Genomic DNA, 17,652 nt, shown 5'->3' with positions numbered 1-17,652 from the left:
GCTTGTCCCTAGAATATGAGCTTTTGGCACAGCGGAGAGGCTACATCCATACAGAGCTATAAATAAACAGAGTCGGATAATCGTGTAAGCGTGGGTACTGCGCCGCTTGACGCTGCTGCTGGTGACAACAATGTTTGTTCCCTGATTTTGCAAACTCCACTTAAGTCAAAACAACCGCAGAAATCTAGGGGAGTTTTGCTCGAGTGAGGGCTGGAGCTGGGTGTAACCTTGGGAGAGAGGAGGATGGCAAAGATGTGAACTGGGCTTGCCGAGGGGTTTTGGCTAAGGGATGAGAAACGATGCTCAGCATAGCAAAAGGTTAGCAGCAGGGGTGCCGCAAGGTTCTCTGCTGGGGCTGGTGCTGCTTAATGAACTGGAGAAAGGAGTGAGCAATGATACAGCAAAATCTTCAGACGGCGTGAAGTTTTTCTTAATCTGAAGTCAAGTCCAGCAAAGACTGGGCAGAACGTGATTGGAGGCTTAGCCCTGGTGAATGAGTGAGAAATGAAGGCAGAGGACGGGAAATAAATCTTAATATTGAAAATCTGAAGCACTCAGAGAGAAGGACTGAACGTGCGCTTTTCTAGGTTTTAAATGCCTTGTGTTGGCTCAGGAGCATCCTGAGAGAAGGAGCAATGCAAATTGCTGCTCAGTGTGAGAGTGCAGGCAAAATCTGTTTGATTTCATTGGGAACTGAACAGAGAATAAGAAAGAAAATATTCTAATGTTTTATAGAGCCATAGCTGTTATGTGGACCAGTGGGTGTACCTGAAATACTGTGGGCACCACTGGTCATCTAGAAAAGGATAACACAGAAGTAGACCAATAACAATGATTGGCAGATAGCAGAGCCTTTATAGCACTCATTTGTTGGAAAACTCTGGGGTGTATCAGGGAAATGTAAGAAAAGTCTGTAAAATGATGAGCAACATGGAGAGCCTTTATTAAAAGCTTCTGTTTTACTTTACAGCCCAGAAAAAAGAGGATATGTAACAAAATCTGGGTTGGTAATAGGAATTGCTTTCAGGAGTAGGCAAACTGGCATTGCCAGCAGAGGTCCTGGAGGCCAGGAGCGTAGGAGTACACAGAAAAGCATCTCTTTGGACATCTCTTTACATTAGAGGATTTCCACAATTGTGCTTACACTTTCACCCAGTATGAAGAATGTGTTAATCCTCCTGCTTCATTTTGAAGACAATTTGTAACTGTGGGAAGCTGAAAATAACATTTGTCTGAATTGCCTGGGACCAGTTCTCATTAGGGTTTGGCAGTGGCAAGTCCTAGGTAAAGAACTTTATTCCACATTGGTTGAAACATCTATCTCTGTGTGGCTTCAAGTCTTTCACCTTGGTGTCTTCATCACCTGCAGCGGTCAGGTCCCAACCCTCCTTTGATTTGGGCTGTAACCTTTTCAGGCCACAAGCATTTCAGAGACCTGCAGAGTAATGCAGGCTGCTTGCTTAGGGATCTAGTTGACTTCCAGTGGGCATTTGCTGGTGTCTAGAAATCCCTGAGCTGGCACAGTGAACTTTTCTTCTCCCTGGCCACCCCAGTGCACAAAGTCTTGGAAGCACTGCTTCTGTCCCAGATGGGTTGGAATCAGTCTGACAGCTCAGAAGCCATCGGGAGAATTCCCAAATTTTCTTTTCCTTTCCTAGGGAAACTTATTAAAGCGCTTCTCTAGTCTTCCACAAATTAAAACCACAGCGTTGCACGAGCTGTTGACGTGTGGGTTTGTTTCTTGCGTTTCTTACAAGGCAGTTCTCTTGTTTGGTGAAGGAGTGAGCTTTGTTTCTTGTTTAACTGGAGGGGGTTAAGAAATAATGGGGAGGCCGTCAGCTGCGAATAGACAAATGATTAGATAAATCCCAGAAGAAAACACTAATTTCCTGAGCGTGTCCGTATGCTGAGTTTTGTAGAGTTCACTCCTCTTCCCTCCCTACATCTGGAATGCAACAGTAAGTGCACATGATTTTAGAGCCTATTCCAGGGAAATTTCTCTTTCACATAGAGAGGACTTTCACATCTCTTTCACATCTCTATAACAGGATATAGAATGTACTCTCTCTGTGTGTATATATATGCACACATTGCATACAAAGACTTATTTAACTGTAATGGTTACTGGAGATAAAAGGGCTTCTAGAAGAAACAACGTGAACACAATCACTTGTCTTTGTTTCTACCCCAATACTAGACAGTCTCCCAGAACTCTCCATGGAAGCCTTGCAGAGCAAGCTGTTGGTGCTCCAGTTGTCTGAGACTCCATATACTGTGAGCCTGATCTCAACCTGATATAAGGTTGCCACCCTTTATTTCCTGGCACTGTGATTTCATGCTAGATGGGGCTTTGGCTCCAGAAGTAGCGGACTGTCTGTAAAGTGAAGCATATACATGAAGCAGCTCAGGATAAGTGTTCACATGGTGCAGTTTCCCTTTTACTACCTCTGTGAAATTTCATTGTTGATTTCAGTTTCAGGAGTTTCTTGCATAACCTTCCCATGTAACATGCTGAAAGGCTGTAATACTACAACAGCAATTAAAAAGGTGTCACTTATTTGCTGAGGTGAAAGAGTGGAATTATGTCGTGGTGGCTGCCTCTGTAGTCAGAAGTTCATTGGTAAATGCTAGTGGAAGGTATAGGTTTAGTTACTTCTGTCCGGTCCCATTTGTAGGAGCAAAATACTGCCTGTGGAGAACCATTGTGGACTGTGCAAGTCCTGGGAAGCTTTGAAAGATTCTCCTTGTGGTGCAGATCCCTCTAAAGGATCAGGGTTCCTAAGGGAGAGGGACTAAATTTTAGCAATTAAAGATGTTTTCGCTTTATCTTGGCATAAGTTTGTTTCAGGCTGTTTTAATTAAGTAAGCTTGTTACCAGAAACAGCAGTGATACTTGACTTGTGAAATACAAGTCTGACACATGTTTTTCTCTTTACATCCTTCACGGACACTATTTGGAAAAAAAAAAAAAAAAAAAGAAAAAAAAAAAAGCCTTGTCCATGAAGTGTAACACTTCTTGCTGTTCTTAAATGAAACTGGTGCTTGCTTTGCTTCACTGAGTGTTTGTGAGTGTCTTGGTACAAGTTCACATGCCCTAGATGCTATTACTGTGCAGACTAGCACAAAAATGTATTCTAAGCTACCCAGGATATCTTAGATAATCACCTTGTTTATCTTGCTTTGTCTTACTCTTTGTACTTTCATTTTTATCTGTGACACAGGGTGTATATAAGGGGAATAAGTGGCCACTCCTGGCACCTTACTGCACCCTGATATATCTACACAAAGCTCATTTTTGTTTAAAACTGCAGTGTGTGTCACATGGGGTTATCTTGTATTTCCCAGCTCCCTTGAAACTGTAGGTCCTTGAGTCTGTATGCTTGAGGTGAACTTCACTTGTGTACCTCAAAGGACCTTTGCCAAGCAAAGAACGATGCAAAGTGACGGGACCAAATATTTCCTTTAGCGAGGGTGACAGGGGTCAGCAAAACAAAGCACAAACAGAGGTTCCGTTGCCATCTCACCTGGTACCTGGTGTTCCTGAAGCAAATAGCAGCAATAATCCTGCCCTGGGCTTGCAGCCTGTGTGATGGGCCTTGGGCCACAGCCAGCTGCTGGAGGGAAACATCACCTTGGGGGGGAATAGGGGAAGGGGACGGGGCCTTGGTGGCCCCAGCTGCGTCCCCACCAAAGCCCTGTGCTGCCTGGAGGGTAGAGGAGGCGATGTACCAGGACATAACCTCCATCTCCAGTGCTCAGGAGGTTTGGTGGTGGTGGTGCATCCGTCAGATGAGTGCTCCCAGGGCTTCAGATGCCCCATCAGAGGAAGCGTGCTGGCACAGTCACAGGCCCGGTGCTTGAGTGAAACAGAAAAGCTGCCAGACGCTCCTCTCTCTCTCACATCCTGCACACTCCAAGCAGCCCTGAAGTCAGCAGCTGCTCACAACCATGTGAGTTTTTGGTTCTCATCTTGTTTCACACCTCCAGTGTTCTGCCTTGGAAAGTCATGCAAGCTTCAGGCAGCACCGGGTCAGTGCAAGGCTATGTTAAAGTAGTTTGGTTTGAGAGCTAAACAATACAATCAGGGGCCCAGGGGCTTTCGGTTCCTTAGCGTATTTTGCAAGAGGCAACAATAATGGTTGTTGCTTTCTTCACAACCAAAGCCTTTTAGAGCGTATTTATCCCTACTGCAGCTCTGCCAAAGCGGGTAAAGTGATAAGGGGGATGTGTTTATTCCTTAGCAGTAACACCGTCTCCTACATAAAGACGGTTTGAGATATTTAAAATACAAAAACAGAGATTACATAAAATTGCAGTTCGTGAATCTCAGATTTTTCAAGGCCTTTCTAGAACTCCTGGATTTGCCAGTACCATAGCGGTTACCCACTGTAATTTCCACCCATCCTTTCTTCCTCGCCCTCCCCACATTTGATTTAACTTATTTTAAATAACCTTTTATTTAGAAAAGCTACTGGCATAAGCTATAAATGTGACTTCTGGCTAAATTAAACAACACTTAGACTTTTTACATAGACAATTGAATTTCATGCTTTGCTTGCATTTGCTTAAATGCTGTACTTATTGGTTTTGTATGTTTGTTTTTCTACTCCTTGTTTGCAGATGTTACCAAGCTAGTATTTAACTTCTGGGCACTGATACGTTCCTAGTTTGCAAATATTACCATCTAGACACTGACGTGTTCTACTTCAACAGAGCCTCAAAACTTTCAGTTTGTTGGTATACATAATTGTAAATGCATGGGAAATAATTCAGTATCTATACAACCTCTACTGAAGTTTCCTCATCCTTACTGAGGTTTCTACATCCACTGGGTTTCCTGAATAAAACGTCTCCATCATGCTGGTGTTTTAAAGCTGTCCAGAGGATGCAAGAGTAATGGAGCACATTTGGAGCACCCTTGGAGCGTAGTTCTCTGGGTGTTTTATTCCCAAAGGAATACAGTTCGTGTGTGCTCCGCAGGCTGTGTGGATGAAAACAGGAGGTGGTGGGGATGACTGGAAAATTTGCCTTCAAACCTCATTACGGATCTTGGCCAGACTGGCCAGGTAGACACCACCAGTCAGTTGTGCAAGTATTCCTGTTCCCTTCACTGGGAATGACTCATATGTATGAGCACAGGTTACTCAGTGTAATAGCTGCAAGACCTGGCTCCTCTCTCTCTCTCTCTTTTTTAAGAATCCCAAACAGGGCATATTCCTATAATTTACTCTTAATTATACTTTGTTATAAATTAAATCAATATTTAAAAAGTATGACATCAATAAAGGTATTAATGGGGTAATGGCTTCTCTTCTGACAGGCAGGTCTTCAATTTGCACGGTGCAGATGTGGAATTACACCATCAGTATGTATTTGGGCTATGCAGCAATGTAAACTGCACACATTCTTTCCCCTTTTAACCAGTTCACCTTGGCTTAGTGCGTGGACGTGGCAACAGTGAATCCTAATTGTCTTGCTTTCCCACTGGAGTCTAGGGGAATCCCTCAAACGGAGCAGCTCTTTATGTGTGTCCCTGCATCCAGGCAGATGCCCAGATGGGTGGTCCCCATTAGACCCCAAACAGCTGGCCTTTAGGAAGTCATCTGAATTGGGTTCCTTAAAGCATAAGCAGCCAGACTCAGGAGCAACTTGGATTTCTACTGCAAATTTAGAAGGAGCTGCCAGTTAGAAAGTGGTTTCATTTCCCACACTTTCCGCTTTTCCTTTCTTATGACCAGCGTGACATCTGGAAAGAAAAGCAGTTGAGCTTTTTCCTAAACAATGTTCTTTCTTGCAGGACTCTCTGCCTGCTGCTGTTCTTACTGAAGTCAATAACATAATTACCAGTAAATTAAAGGGGATCAAGAGGAGGCTCTCATCCCCTGCAGGAGCGTACAGCGAAGTGAAGCTGCTTCTGCCTGCATTTAACCTTGCAATTTCAATTGCCAGTTTGGGATCTTGGAGCAGGTCCTCCCTGTTTAAGGCAGGGTGCAAGCTCTCAGTTTTTTACATGCACAAAGAGGGATGCCTGCTTTCTTACTTGTTTGTTTATTTTAATTACTCTTAAGTGCCTATTCTGGTCTCTCTTTTCAGTTCTATGAAATTAAAGTCCACGGTATGAAACTCAACACCTCTTGAGAGAAAGAGCTGCAGTTCTCACTCACAATAATAATAGTAATAATAACAATACGTTTTAATGAAGTCAGGGATTGGGATTACATAGTCTTTCCAACTGCCTTGCAGTGAAAGCACTTTGTTTTTTCCAGACTCCCGAGTTTGGGTTTTCTGAGGTTCTGCTTTGCCTGCATGTGTCTTTGATTGAACGAATGACTGACATGTTTTCCTCCAGAGTGGTGGGGTCACCAGTTTAGTAAGTAGGACCATCACAGTTTCAATTGTAATTTCCACTTCCCTGTGTTGTTTCTCCGTGGCTGTTGTGAGGCCTGCAGATCATCACTTTCAGTGTTTGCTTCCTCTTGGTGGTTTTGAATAAAACTCTTTTCAGCTGGAGCCTCTGGCCTAACATCCTGGCCAGCCTTGCATTTGTGCCTGGGAGATCCCACCAAGACAGCTGCAAGGACAGTGAGGTGACTAGAAAATATCTTATTTCCCTTCCCTGGCATTTGGGGCAGTTTTTACATGTACAGGGGTGTTAAAAAAATAAAGCAGACTTTAATTGAGCTTCCACTCTTTTCTGTGTACACATCACTTCAGAACAGGACCGTAAGCTGCCCTGGTTTTGTAGGTGCAAGTGTAACAGCTGTGACTTAGTGGATGCTGATACAGGTTTGTGGTACCTATGGCAGAGTCACAAGGACCCACTGAGGAGAATTAGCTGTTGTCAGCTGAGAGCGTCTGCACCCTTTCTGCTATATCAAGAGCAAGAGTATGTCTTTGCTGTAACCAGTAAAGACTACCCCAGTAACCACAGTTGTGTGCTGTCATACAAAGATCTGAGTGACCTACTGCTTTCCTGCATTTCAAGAGATGATAAACCTGAACCTGCTCCCATACGTGTATTTTTAATATGTGAAAATACCTTCATCTTGCTCCTCAAAAAGACCCAGTCTGACCCTTTTTTATTTTTTCTGCGTTGGCTGGGGAGACCCAGCAGGTATGAGCTTAGGGCAACACAGCAGTGCAGCAGAAGGCAGGCTATCGGCGTGTGCAGCCTGCACAGCCAGTTTTCTGCTCCTTATATGGTCAGACTTGTTTGTTCCCTCGTTGTGTTTGCATGGATGTTGCCGTGTTTTAAAACTCCTCCAAAGGCTGCTGTATTCCAAAATATAAGGGCTCAGGGCACATTCTGATTTCTAAATAAAAGTTTGGGGAGCGGGAAAAAAATGTGTACGAAATAAGCTCAATTCAGTTAAAAAAAATAAATAAATAAAAATGAGGGGAGAACCATGAATGGTTTTAAAATACAGCTTTCTTGATTGTATCCTCAATTTCAGTTTATCTGCCAAATTGCACTAAAGAAAAGGAAACTGTGTTTATATAACCAAAGAAAAGCAAACTGTGTATTTATATAACCAAATCCAGAGGCAATCGTAAGAAGAAAATCACAGATTTGCCAAGTCAGAGTTGTGCTGGTAAGGGAGATGGAGAAAATGGAAGTTTTACTGGGGGTAAAGGACACGCCTCTCTACTGAAATACAGCTCCTGCCAGTGCTTGCAACTTTGGGGGGAACTTCTTTGGTAGGAGGAAAGATATTGGATTCAAGTCTGGATTGGAGGCAGAGTTACCCTGAATGCTGTGAGAGATTCCATGCCCACCGAGGGGATTTGAGGCTCTTCAGTTTCAGTGGGATGCTTTTTTCAGGGGACTGGGTTGTTTGAAAGGATGACAGATTCCCTTTCCAAATTTGACTGTAGTAAATACTTTGAAGTCAATTGGAGTGGGCTGTTTATCTTTAGAAACTGGCCAGATTTACTAATTCCAGAAACTGATACAGACAAGGAGTAAGTTTAAGAGATCAGCAATAAAATTATAATTACTCTTTGCAGACCACTTAATATACTAAAGCCATTGTTTGTTCCTTGAAGTATAAACATAGTAAACTTGAAGTAAACTAGATCCCATTAATTTGGTGCTAACAGATATTTTTCTTCATCGTGGAACTGTGTTGCAAAATTCTCAATTTGCAACCAAATTGTCAATGTAACATTTGAGTTCTGAAGATGCCATTAAAAGATGATTGAGCTTAAATCTAGTTGTACGTGATTCAGTTCCTGAGTCTGCAGACAGCCTTAAGCAATAACTCAGTTCCTGTTCATGCCATAGGGCTATATTAGCTCTGACAGCTACAGATTGCAGTTTTGGAATCATCTCCTTAGCCAAAACAACTAGCTAATATACTGGTAACACAACAGTGTCCTCCTTTTCTCAGGTTCAAAAGTCACTGCTATTCTCTAACCAATTTCTAAAACCTTGCTCATTAGGGAGTCACCCAGGAGCTTCTCATCCACCCAAATGCCCTTCTCCTGCAGCTGTCCCAGGGAGATTACAGGGCATGATGTACCTTAGCTTTAACGCTGCAGAAATCCGAATATAATGAGAATGTATAGGGTTATTGAGGGGTTGGGAGAAAACCTTTCTCCCAGTCTGTCCTTTCTGAGCTTTAAGGAGAATTGCATGGAGCTCAGAGTGTTTGTTTTAGAAATAACAAGCTTTGGGCTTACCCAAAATTTGATTGATGCTGGCTCAGCTACCTTGAGTTAAAATATCATTGTGTAAATACTCAAGTTTTTGTATATTGGTGGGATTGTTGTGGGTGTAACACTCCTATTCTAACATAACCGTGCCAATGAGGCTAAAGAAATTGGACAAGTCTTCTTTTAGTTGATTTGTAAAGCTTGAGGGGAGCAAGACGGATATGGGGAGGAGCAGGGCTGTCCACCCAGTGTGGCCATGGGAGGGGGCGAATGGTGTATCTCACTAGAGGGGGGATGTTGGCACCCCACTGTGCTAGTGGGACTGGGCAAGGACGGTCCAGCTCGGAGTGGGCTTTGTCATCAATGTCAGCTCCATAGCTGTGTCTTCTCCACCTGTGAAATACCCTCCAGCTAGCGTATTTCAGGTATTTCAAGTATCAGTTACAAATCTGAAGTGAGGTGGCAGTGCAGCTAACCCCAATGCAAGTTTTCCTTGAATCTTATTTATGTTTTCCACAGAAATGTGGTCTTTATAACATCAAATGCAATTTTAAAGAAAAAAAATAAAATTTGCTGCTTAATTTCAAATATTCTTCTCTTGTTCTTTTCCTTGATTTGTTTTCCCAGCTTAGTAGAGATTTCCTCCCATGCAGTAGTTCAGTGGCTTGTACCCCTGAGCCTGGAAGACCTTTATAAGAGTTTTAACCCTGGAGCTTCAGTCGTGCACAGATTAAACAAATGAGAATGATAGAGCTGATCCTGTTCAGCCATAAATCTTTAAATCTGACTTGAGAGAGCATGTGCTGCTCATGGAATGAGGTGGCACTGGGATAGCTCAGGGTGCCCAGAAAGGAATGCCCAGGCTATATTCCCATGGGCACAGGGTTTATTTTGTCCTTGTGATCCCTGTTATTCAAATGTACACACACAATCAAAAACCATTTTCTCCCACACCCAACCCGTCTGTCATTCAAAATGTCCATGGCGCTGGGCTCAGGTGGGACAGCATTTTCATATGGAGCAGTTCAATATTTGGCAGAAAGTTCCTATGTCAAAGAACCTTTACAGTTTTAAAGAGACAATTTCATTTTTAGGAATTGCTTGTTAAAAATGCTCGTCACACAGAGATGTTGAGGTACTTTGTTAGGTGGGTTTACTGTAATCTGAATAAAGCAAGGAATCAGTTCAGACAGTGGAAAAGTATTATGCATTTTTTATTTTTATTAGAGATGGAAAAATGAAGGTGCTACCAGTTCCAGGAAACAGATAAGCATCTGGTCTGTTTTTAATTATTAAAGCAATTGTAAGAAATGTAACAAGCATTCGTTGGTCCATCATAATTATTCAATGTTGGGATAAAACTTTAGTTCCTATGGCTTCTGGAGATGCTTGTTGCAATCTGTATCACTCTATTAGCTTGGTATCCTAGTGAGCATGTTTCCTATTTGCTCCCACGGGTGAGATTTAAAGGTATGATGGAGCACTGTTTTCACTTTTCACAGGATGAGCTGGATGAACTTCGAGCTGAAATGGAAGAAATGCGTGACAGTTATTTAGAGGAAGATGTTTACCAGCTGCAGGAGCTCCGGCGAGAGCTGGACCGGGCAAATAAGAATTGCCGCATTCTGCAATATCGTCTCAGGAAAGCAGAACAGAAAAGCTTGAAAGTTGCACAAACAGGCCATGTGGACGGAGAGCTCATTAGGAGCTTGGAACAAGATTTAAAGGTAGGTGAGAGATTCATATTCACAGCGAAAGAGAGCAGAGCGGGACTTGGCTCCCTATAATGGAAGCAAAGGTGACATATGAAACAGGCAGTAGTTCTCAAAATGTCAGGACCAATTTCCTTCTTCTGTTGTGGAAAACAAATGTTCAGCTTATCATCATAAAAAGATGTGTTAGCAAGTGAAAAAACATGTGCTTAGCCTCAAATGAAAGAAATGCTGTCGAGTTAGATTTGTGCACTTGAAAGATTTAAAGGGCTTTGTTTTACTGGCTTTACTCAAAACTTTAGATGTCCAAAACTGTATAAACAAAACTTGATATGCTTTTCCCAGTTCATACTGTTTCCTTCCTTTCATTTCTTGCTTAAGTCAAATAACTGAAAAAAACTTGTCAAAGGCACATTTCTTCTGGCCTAACAAGCTATTCTTTTTGAGTCTCATACAGAAGCAGACTGTTACAGCAGTTTAGGAGGGGAGATAGAGAATAAAAATACTATTCCCATAACTCAAATTCCTGTAAAATCTGTTCATACTGAAACAGTCTTTATGTTTTTTCAGAAATGTTTCTGTTGAGGCTAAGGTTTGCATAAGCATGATGCTTATCTAACTTTCCTTGTTCTCTTTCTGACTATTGCTATCATGCAACTGTTTTGAAAATATCTTACTGCTGGAATTATTAAGCACCTGGTTCTCGAAAATACAAAACATAAAACCTTCTGAAACTGGAATTATTGGTTCCCAGCAGTGGAAATCCACATGATGTATCAAGCAATCAAACCTTTCAAAATGCCAGACATAATTTTCTCTTTTATTGTATTAAACAAATGATAACCTTATCATAATATAAATAATGCATTATTCAGTAAAAACCTTTTATGTAAATCCAAGTAAAAGAGATATTGAGTTTCTTTGTCTGCTTTGTTTTTGCTGAATTGCTGTAATTCAGTAATTCATCATTTCTTGTGATGAATCACCATTCTGAATGTTTTTGGAGTAAATATTCTTTCCTGTTAGGCTGGACTCAGAAAACCTAAGCTAGCATATATTTCTTTCTTATCACTCTTGCCAGGTTGTGATTGCTGCTAGAGAAGCAAATTTGGGCAAATGAGACCTTTGCATGGATGTGGCTTTGATCAATGACCTGTCAACTTTGCAGCACAATATCTTTTGTTTTATCCGTGTGTTATGCTGGGACTTTGATGTGCTTAGTATCTGCTTCGTATCTGCTTGTTTCCTCCTGCTGTCCATGACACTGCCTTAGCATAATGTGGAGGGAGAGCTGGAGATGTGTAATCAAATATATTTTCATCTTGGATTTATTTTTTAGAAATGAATATTCATTTTAGTATTTGGAAGGCTTGAAACCTTTCATCAGCAGTCTCATAATTGAATTGAAAATCTCTTGGCTGTCTCTTGGATGTTTTCTGCTGTAGCAAACATGCTGTAGGTGTTGCTCCTCATGGATCTGCTTCATGTGTTTGTGCTTCTCTGACCAGGTAGCCAAAGATGTTTCTGTCAGACTGCACCATGAGCTGGAGAGTGTGGAGGAGAAACGTGTTAAAGCAGAAGATGAGAATGAAGTCCTTCGACAGCAAATCATTGAGGTGGAAGTATCAAAACAGACACTGCAAAATGAGCTGGACAAGTTAAAAGAGGTAAGCAATAATCTGGAAAATCATGCAGAACGGTGTTGATGGGTTAGATGAGAAATTTGGCACTCAAGTGTCTTAGACTAATTCTTGCATGAAATGCCTGCAGATATTGCTTGTACAGTTGTCTTGAAGCTCTCCTTGCCTTTGTTATACATCCCAAGTGTGTTGGTACTTTAGAAGCAATAGAGAGGTAGGTGTTGGGGGTTTTCTCCAGGGCTTCTCACAGGGCTTCTGTCCTATTTTAACCTAGTTCCTCATGGCCTCTTCCTAATGGAGCAAAGCTAACTTTGATTCAAAGCCAGCAATCTCTGACTCTCCTTTACCCAAACTGGGACTTCCACCTATTTTAGAGTCAAATGAAGTGTGCGTGACTCATCCCTCAGAGGTTAGTTCAGATAGGCGAGCCGCCGTTTTGGCTGGTGCTCTTCAGTGGTGACAGTGGGAGCCACCAGCATGAGTTAGGCGGCAGGAATGTGGTCTGTAATGTATAAATAACATTTGCACTTCAGGAACAGAAACTCTGTCTGTTGAGACAAGGGATCACCGATGGGAGCTGACAAGTAGTCGTACTGGGTGAAGTGAAGATCCTTGGAAGCAAGCAAACTGAGGTGCAGGAGACAATAAAGGAGAGCCATATAATAAATGTGGCTCCTTGCTGGAGCCAGTATCCTAGACTGTAGCAGTATTTCTGTTCTCTTACCTGTACAGCAGATTGGCAGCTCATGGTCTCTGCTCTGTTTTAAACGAGATTGAGGTAGAACATTTAAACTTAATGAGGTAAGGCATTTATCCTCTGAGCCCTGGTCAGATTTAGAGAGCCAGTGCAATTATGTCTTATTTTAATCTTTCAAACTATGTTTGCAAGTCAACTGGCACAAAGCCTGATTCAGTTTTATAAGGACAACCCCTATTTTATTTCTTTGTAAATTTGAGTTATGAGGATGAAGGAGCCCAGAGCAGGAGTTTTGGAGCATTTTGTACATAATGCGGAAGATTATCAGAAGGTGTTGTTATAATAGTTTAGATTACTTAGGAGTAATCTAGGAGTGTCCTCTAAGGAAGACACAAAAGAAAGGTCTGGATGATGTTTTATCTATTCTTCTTTCTCAATGTTATTTGTGAATGTTGTGCTTAATGGACGTAGTGCCATGTTACAGGGTATGCAATATATATTCCACACAAAAATGCCGGTACCTGATGTATTGTTTGATGTTGATTAACTCACAGCCTGATAGATACTGTGTGATGGTCTTTGGGATTAAACCATTCAAGAAGCTAGTTTGTGGGTGTGCATTCTCAAAGTAGCTCTGGCCAGGCTAAATTTACCCTGCTTCCTAGGTTACTGCAGCCAAGCAGAGGAGGGAGGCCCAGCTAACTCGCCTACCTGTCCCTCTGCTGCTCTGCAAGTAGAAATGATGTATTCTTATTTAGGAAGCAGATTTCCCCACCTAAGATGTCTTTGCATCTTTGCTGGTGGAGAGCTAGGAAAGGAGAAGCAGGCAGGTGTAATGATGATATGCACTCATGTCGACCTGGACACACAGTGAGGCATAAGATGTAGTAGTCCTTAAAGATGTATTCTGCTTTTTCATACCACAAGTGGTGTTTTTTCTGGGAGGCAGAAAAAAAATAATCACAAGGTCACTGTGGGTTAGAAGATGGAAATTTAGATCCTTGGCAGGTCACACAAGGACAGATGAGCCAAAAGTTTGAGGAGCATGATGACAGTTGTGCCAGATGAGTGTGTAGTTGCAAAGCTGTTGACATTGCTGAAAAATACCCTAAATAAATAAAGAAAGAAAGCAGATTTCTTCCCTCAAAACGTATTCAAATAACTACCAGAAGTGATTCCTCTTTAGAAGCATTTAATGTGTACACAGCCCTAAAAGAATATGTAACAGATGTGCCAGTACAAAAACTAGTTCTTTATATGTCAGGAGAAAAGTGACCCAAAGGCCATATAGCTTCTTCCCATTCCACTCTGCCTGTGCATCTTGTCTATCCAAAGGCTGCCACTTTGAAGGGATATCTTTCCTGCTCTGTCCTGGAGCATTGCCCAAGACCCAGTTAAGCAGTGCTTGCTCTCTCCATATGCCCGTTTTCTGTAATATCCTTGACTATTCACAGCCCTCCTCTATCTTCTGATCAACAGAAAGGTTTTCTCACATCTGCGTTCATGTTCACTGTTTAATTCAGTGAAAAACTTCTCCTTTGTCCTGTTATACAATTCCCTTAGGTCCAATTTCTTACTGCTGTGAAAGGCACATATGTTGGTTATCTTTAATGTATTTTTCATGCTGAAATATTTTTAAGAATTGTACACATCTCTGAAAACACTCTTTAAATCTATCTTCATTTGTATTGTAATCGTTTGAGGAATTCCTAAACATTTATGATGTTCAATGGAGTTACATATTCTTTCATCCCTGTACCTATTTCTACCTTCTGTGATACTTTCAACAAGATTTTTAATCTCTCTCAAAAAAGCCTTCCTGTTTTAACTGGGAAATTAATTTTAGTCCCATCCAGAGCATATATTTTCAAATTGTCATATTAAGTAGATATGAGACAAGCTTTCCTCTTTAGTCACTAAATAACATTTCTCAGTGTGTCTCGGCTTTGCAATTAATAGAAGCAAAATTACTACAAAGAGGAAGGGTGACAAGAAGTCACCCACCATGTCCATCACACTGTTCTTATCTCCTGCTCTGCTGCTGTGTTGTAGCTAATGCGATTCTCTTCCCAGTCCTGGACACTTCTGAATTCCTATTTCATGATATGCTTTCAGAAGCTTTTGCATAATCTATCAAAAACACATCTAGATTGTTTTGTTTTGTTCTGGCACCTGCCAGGTACCTCCTGTCATCAAAATATTCTGGTTTTCACTGATTGTTCCAATAAAGAGCTTCCAGATCACAGGTGAGCTATGGGTTTTTAAGTAAATGCCACCTCTCTTTCTTTTTCCTTTTTTCATAAGCGTGCTCCATCCCTCCAGTCTTTTGCAACATTTCCCGTAGATGTGTTTTGAGGTAAAATATAAATCAGTTAGGGCTTTTGACCAGTAGTTGTGTATTTTATCCAGTCCTGAGGTTTGCCAACTAGATACCATTCTTATTCTTCTCTAAATATTTTCATCAGCACCCTGACATACACTTTGTTTAATCATGTCACTCTACTTCATTATTTTCAGCCCTCTTAGCCAAAGAGCCATAAGGTGATAGGGTGCTTTCCTTTCCCATAATTATTTTCTCCCCCTCTCCCCTTTTTTTTTTTTTTTTTGGCTACTATGTAGCTCAGCACTCTTGCCCAAAATACTTCTACTGGTTCTTTTGAAGCTATTTCTTCCACTGGGTAATAATATTTCTCTGAATATTTTTTAACTTTACTGACTGTGCCAAGTTGTTCTAATTCTGTCTGTTCCCAGTGCTCCAGCACTGTGGTTCATTGATTTTTTTTTTCCACAATTACATTCACCTGCTTTTTCAGTTTCCCTTCTTCAACTCTTCCTTTTTTATTACCATAGCCTTTTCAGCTGGTTTTATGCCTCCCTCTGACACCTTTTTTTGTGGCAGCTGCTTATTACTTTCTTCATCAGAGCTTCAGAGTTTTTCTACTGCTGTGAGCACTTCTTTGTAGTACGTCCTTTGCAAAATCGGCATGTCCCTAAGAGCTGTGTCTTCTAGGAAATCTGCTAGGATCTTCTGTGTCTCACCAAAGCTGCTTCTTCCTTAGAGCTTTAAAAGCAAAGGCAGTGCACCCTCACAACTCGGATAAGCATGCATGTCATTGCCAAGGTTTGTATGCTTTTTCCTCTTGTTGTCTAGGTTATTAACATGGACATTTGAGGTAATAGGCAGCCAAAAGAGAGAAAAAAAAAAAAAGTTACCCTATCACTGACACATTACCTTGGAAGCAGCTCTTCAATTGTTGTTTTTTCCTTCCTAGTTTCCTAATTCAACTCATAAGAAATACTGGTGTAGGTTAACAATCTAACTTGATCAACCATCAAGCATTCAGAAAACACTTTGTAGAGGGATGCAAAATCAATTTTTTAGAAGTTATGACAAAACCAAATCAAGGTTGCATGTGCAACTATAATTGTAAATCTTCCTGTCTATTTATTAGCATGTGATTTTTAATTGTATCATCAAACATATTTACTATGGTGTCCCTGTCTCACATGGCTGATGGTCACTGGATGGTTTCTACTCATATGTTAAATATAAGATAAGCTTTCTTGTCTACCAGTGGTTGTCCAACTCTGGACAAGCTATTTGAAAAAATTACACGAGGAATATATTATCTATGCACCAGAAAAAGCCACCATTGCTTTAAAAGCTGCAGTGATTTCTACCAGTTCAGTGAGCTGAATTCCTTTTAAGTTATGTGAACAAATACATACATTGCTTAATATTCTATTAATTTGAATAAGGCAATTTTTTTGTGTGTACACTTAAACTTAGTTTTACCTAAATCTCAGGAGAAATCATTTCCTTACTCAAAGGCCTGTGCCCATTGCCACAATGGCCCCACTAACAATTGTGAGGAAATCCTGGTTCCCTCCCTGCAGCCCCCAAATGGATCCTTCTTAATTGCTCTGTGGTGCAAGTGAAACTTGACATACAGGAGCTATGAGGAGAAGGTGCATGTCCTGTAGTCAGGGGCTATAAAACTCCAATATGAAGCCCACACCGGTTCTCTCCTGAGCAGCTGCAAAGATGCTGAGCCTTCTCAAAGGCTCAACTTTGACAAGGGCACATGGATTTTCTTTGAGATGTGAGCATCCTTCACTCAGCAGCTAACCCGTCCTAAATGCCCCTTCCTTGGAGCCAGGAGGGCATCCTTAGGGGGAATGTCTTTCTTTTAGGGAGGAGGGTGAGTTGGTCTCCTACCCGCAGCTGCCAAATGTGTATTTTCATGTGCCCTTTGTCTGGGCTTGGCGTCGCGAGCAGGGGAAGAGAAAGGGAGGCACTGCTGTGGGTTGGGATGGGCAGCCCTGCTGGGCAGACAAAGAGAGGGGAGGATTAGGGACGAGGGCAGCAGCTGCAGGAAGATTTGACGTGAGTGCTATGAAACGGTTTAACAAGAAATGAATGAGAACTGTGTAACTGGGAAGAAAGGGGCATTTATTGCTTGGGGGACAGCCACACCAAGCAGGTGACAACCTCTTTATTGCCATGGCAAGCAGCAGGACCAGAGGGGAGCAGCGTGGAGGTGCTGCTTTCTCTCCCACAAGGACATCTCGCCTTGCTGCCATCTCCCCTGTGATGCTGAGGCTTTCCTGGCCAGCAACTCGCTGAAGTCATTTGTGCTTCCAGGCTGTCAGGACTGCTGCAGGCGCCAGTGCTCTTCTCCAGGCACAGTCGTTCAGGAAATCACTTCCAGTTGGTGGAGAGGCATTGCTGCAGCTCGTGTCCGCTGGTGGTTTTACAAAGAAAGGCAGAGGCCAAATGGGAAGGCAAGAAAAAACATTCCCATTAATTTCTGCATGAGAGGAGAGAAGTGAAAACCCACTGGCCTTTAGTAATGCCTCTAACATCTCTCTAGGACACAGACAGAGATGAGAACCAGCACAAGCAGTAAATGGGATTTCCCAGGTTACCCGTGGACTTTTCAGGACA

At 41.9% G+C, this 17,652-nt stretch overlaps 1 protein-coding gene across 7 annotated transcripts in view; it reads left to right on the top strand.

The window, feature by feature from the left end:
- MTCL1 (microtubule crosslinking factor 1) overlaps window positions 1-17,652 on the top strand; it is a 104,439-nt gene that overhangs the window by 1,541 nt on the left and 85,246 nt on the right. For all 7 annotated transcript variants that reach the window (XM_084508113.1, XM_084508112.1, XM_084508118.1 and 4 more), the window contains exons 2-3: window positions 10,158-10,386; window positions 11,880-12,034. In XM_084508113.1, the coding sequence (XP_084364239.1) occupies window positions 10,158-10,386; window positions 11,880-12,034 (384 nt within the window). The remainder of the gene's footprint in view (window positions 1-10,157; window positions 10,387-11,879; window positions 12,035-17,652) is intronic.

This window comes from Aythya ferina (assembly GCF_964211825.1).
Source record: "Aythya ferina genome assembly, chromosome: 2".
NCBI classification, from domain to species: Eukaryota; Metazoa; Chordata; class Aves; order Anseriformes; family Anatidae; genus Aythya; species Aythya ferina.
This window is presented reverse-complemented; position numbering and strand designations above follow the sequence as displayed.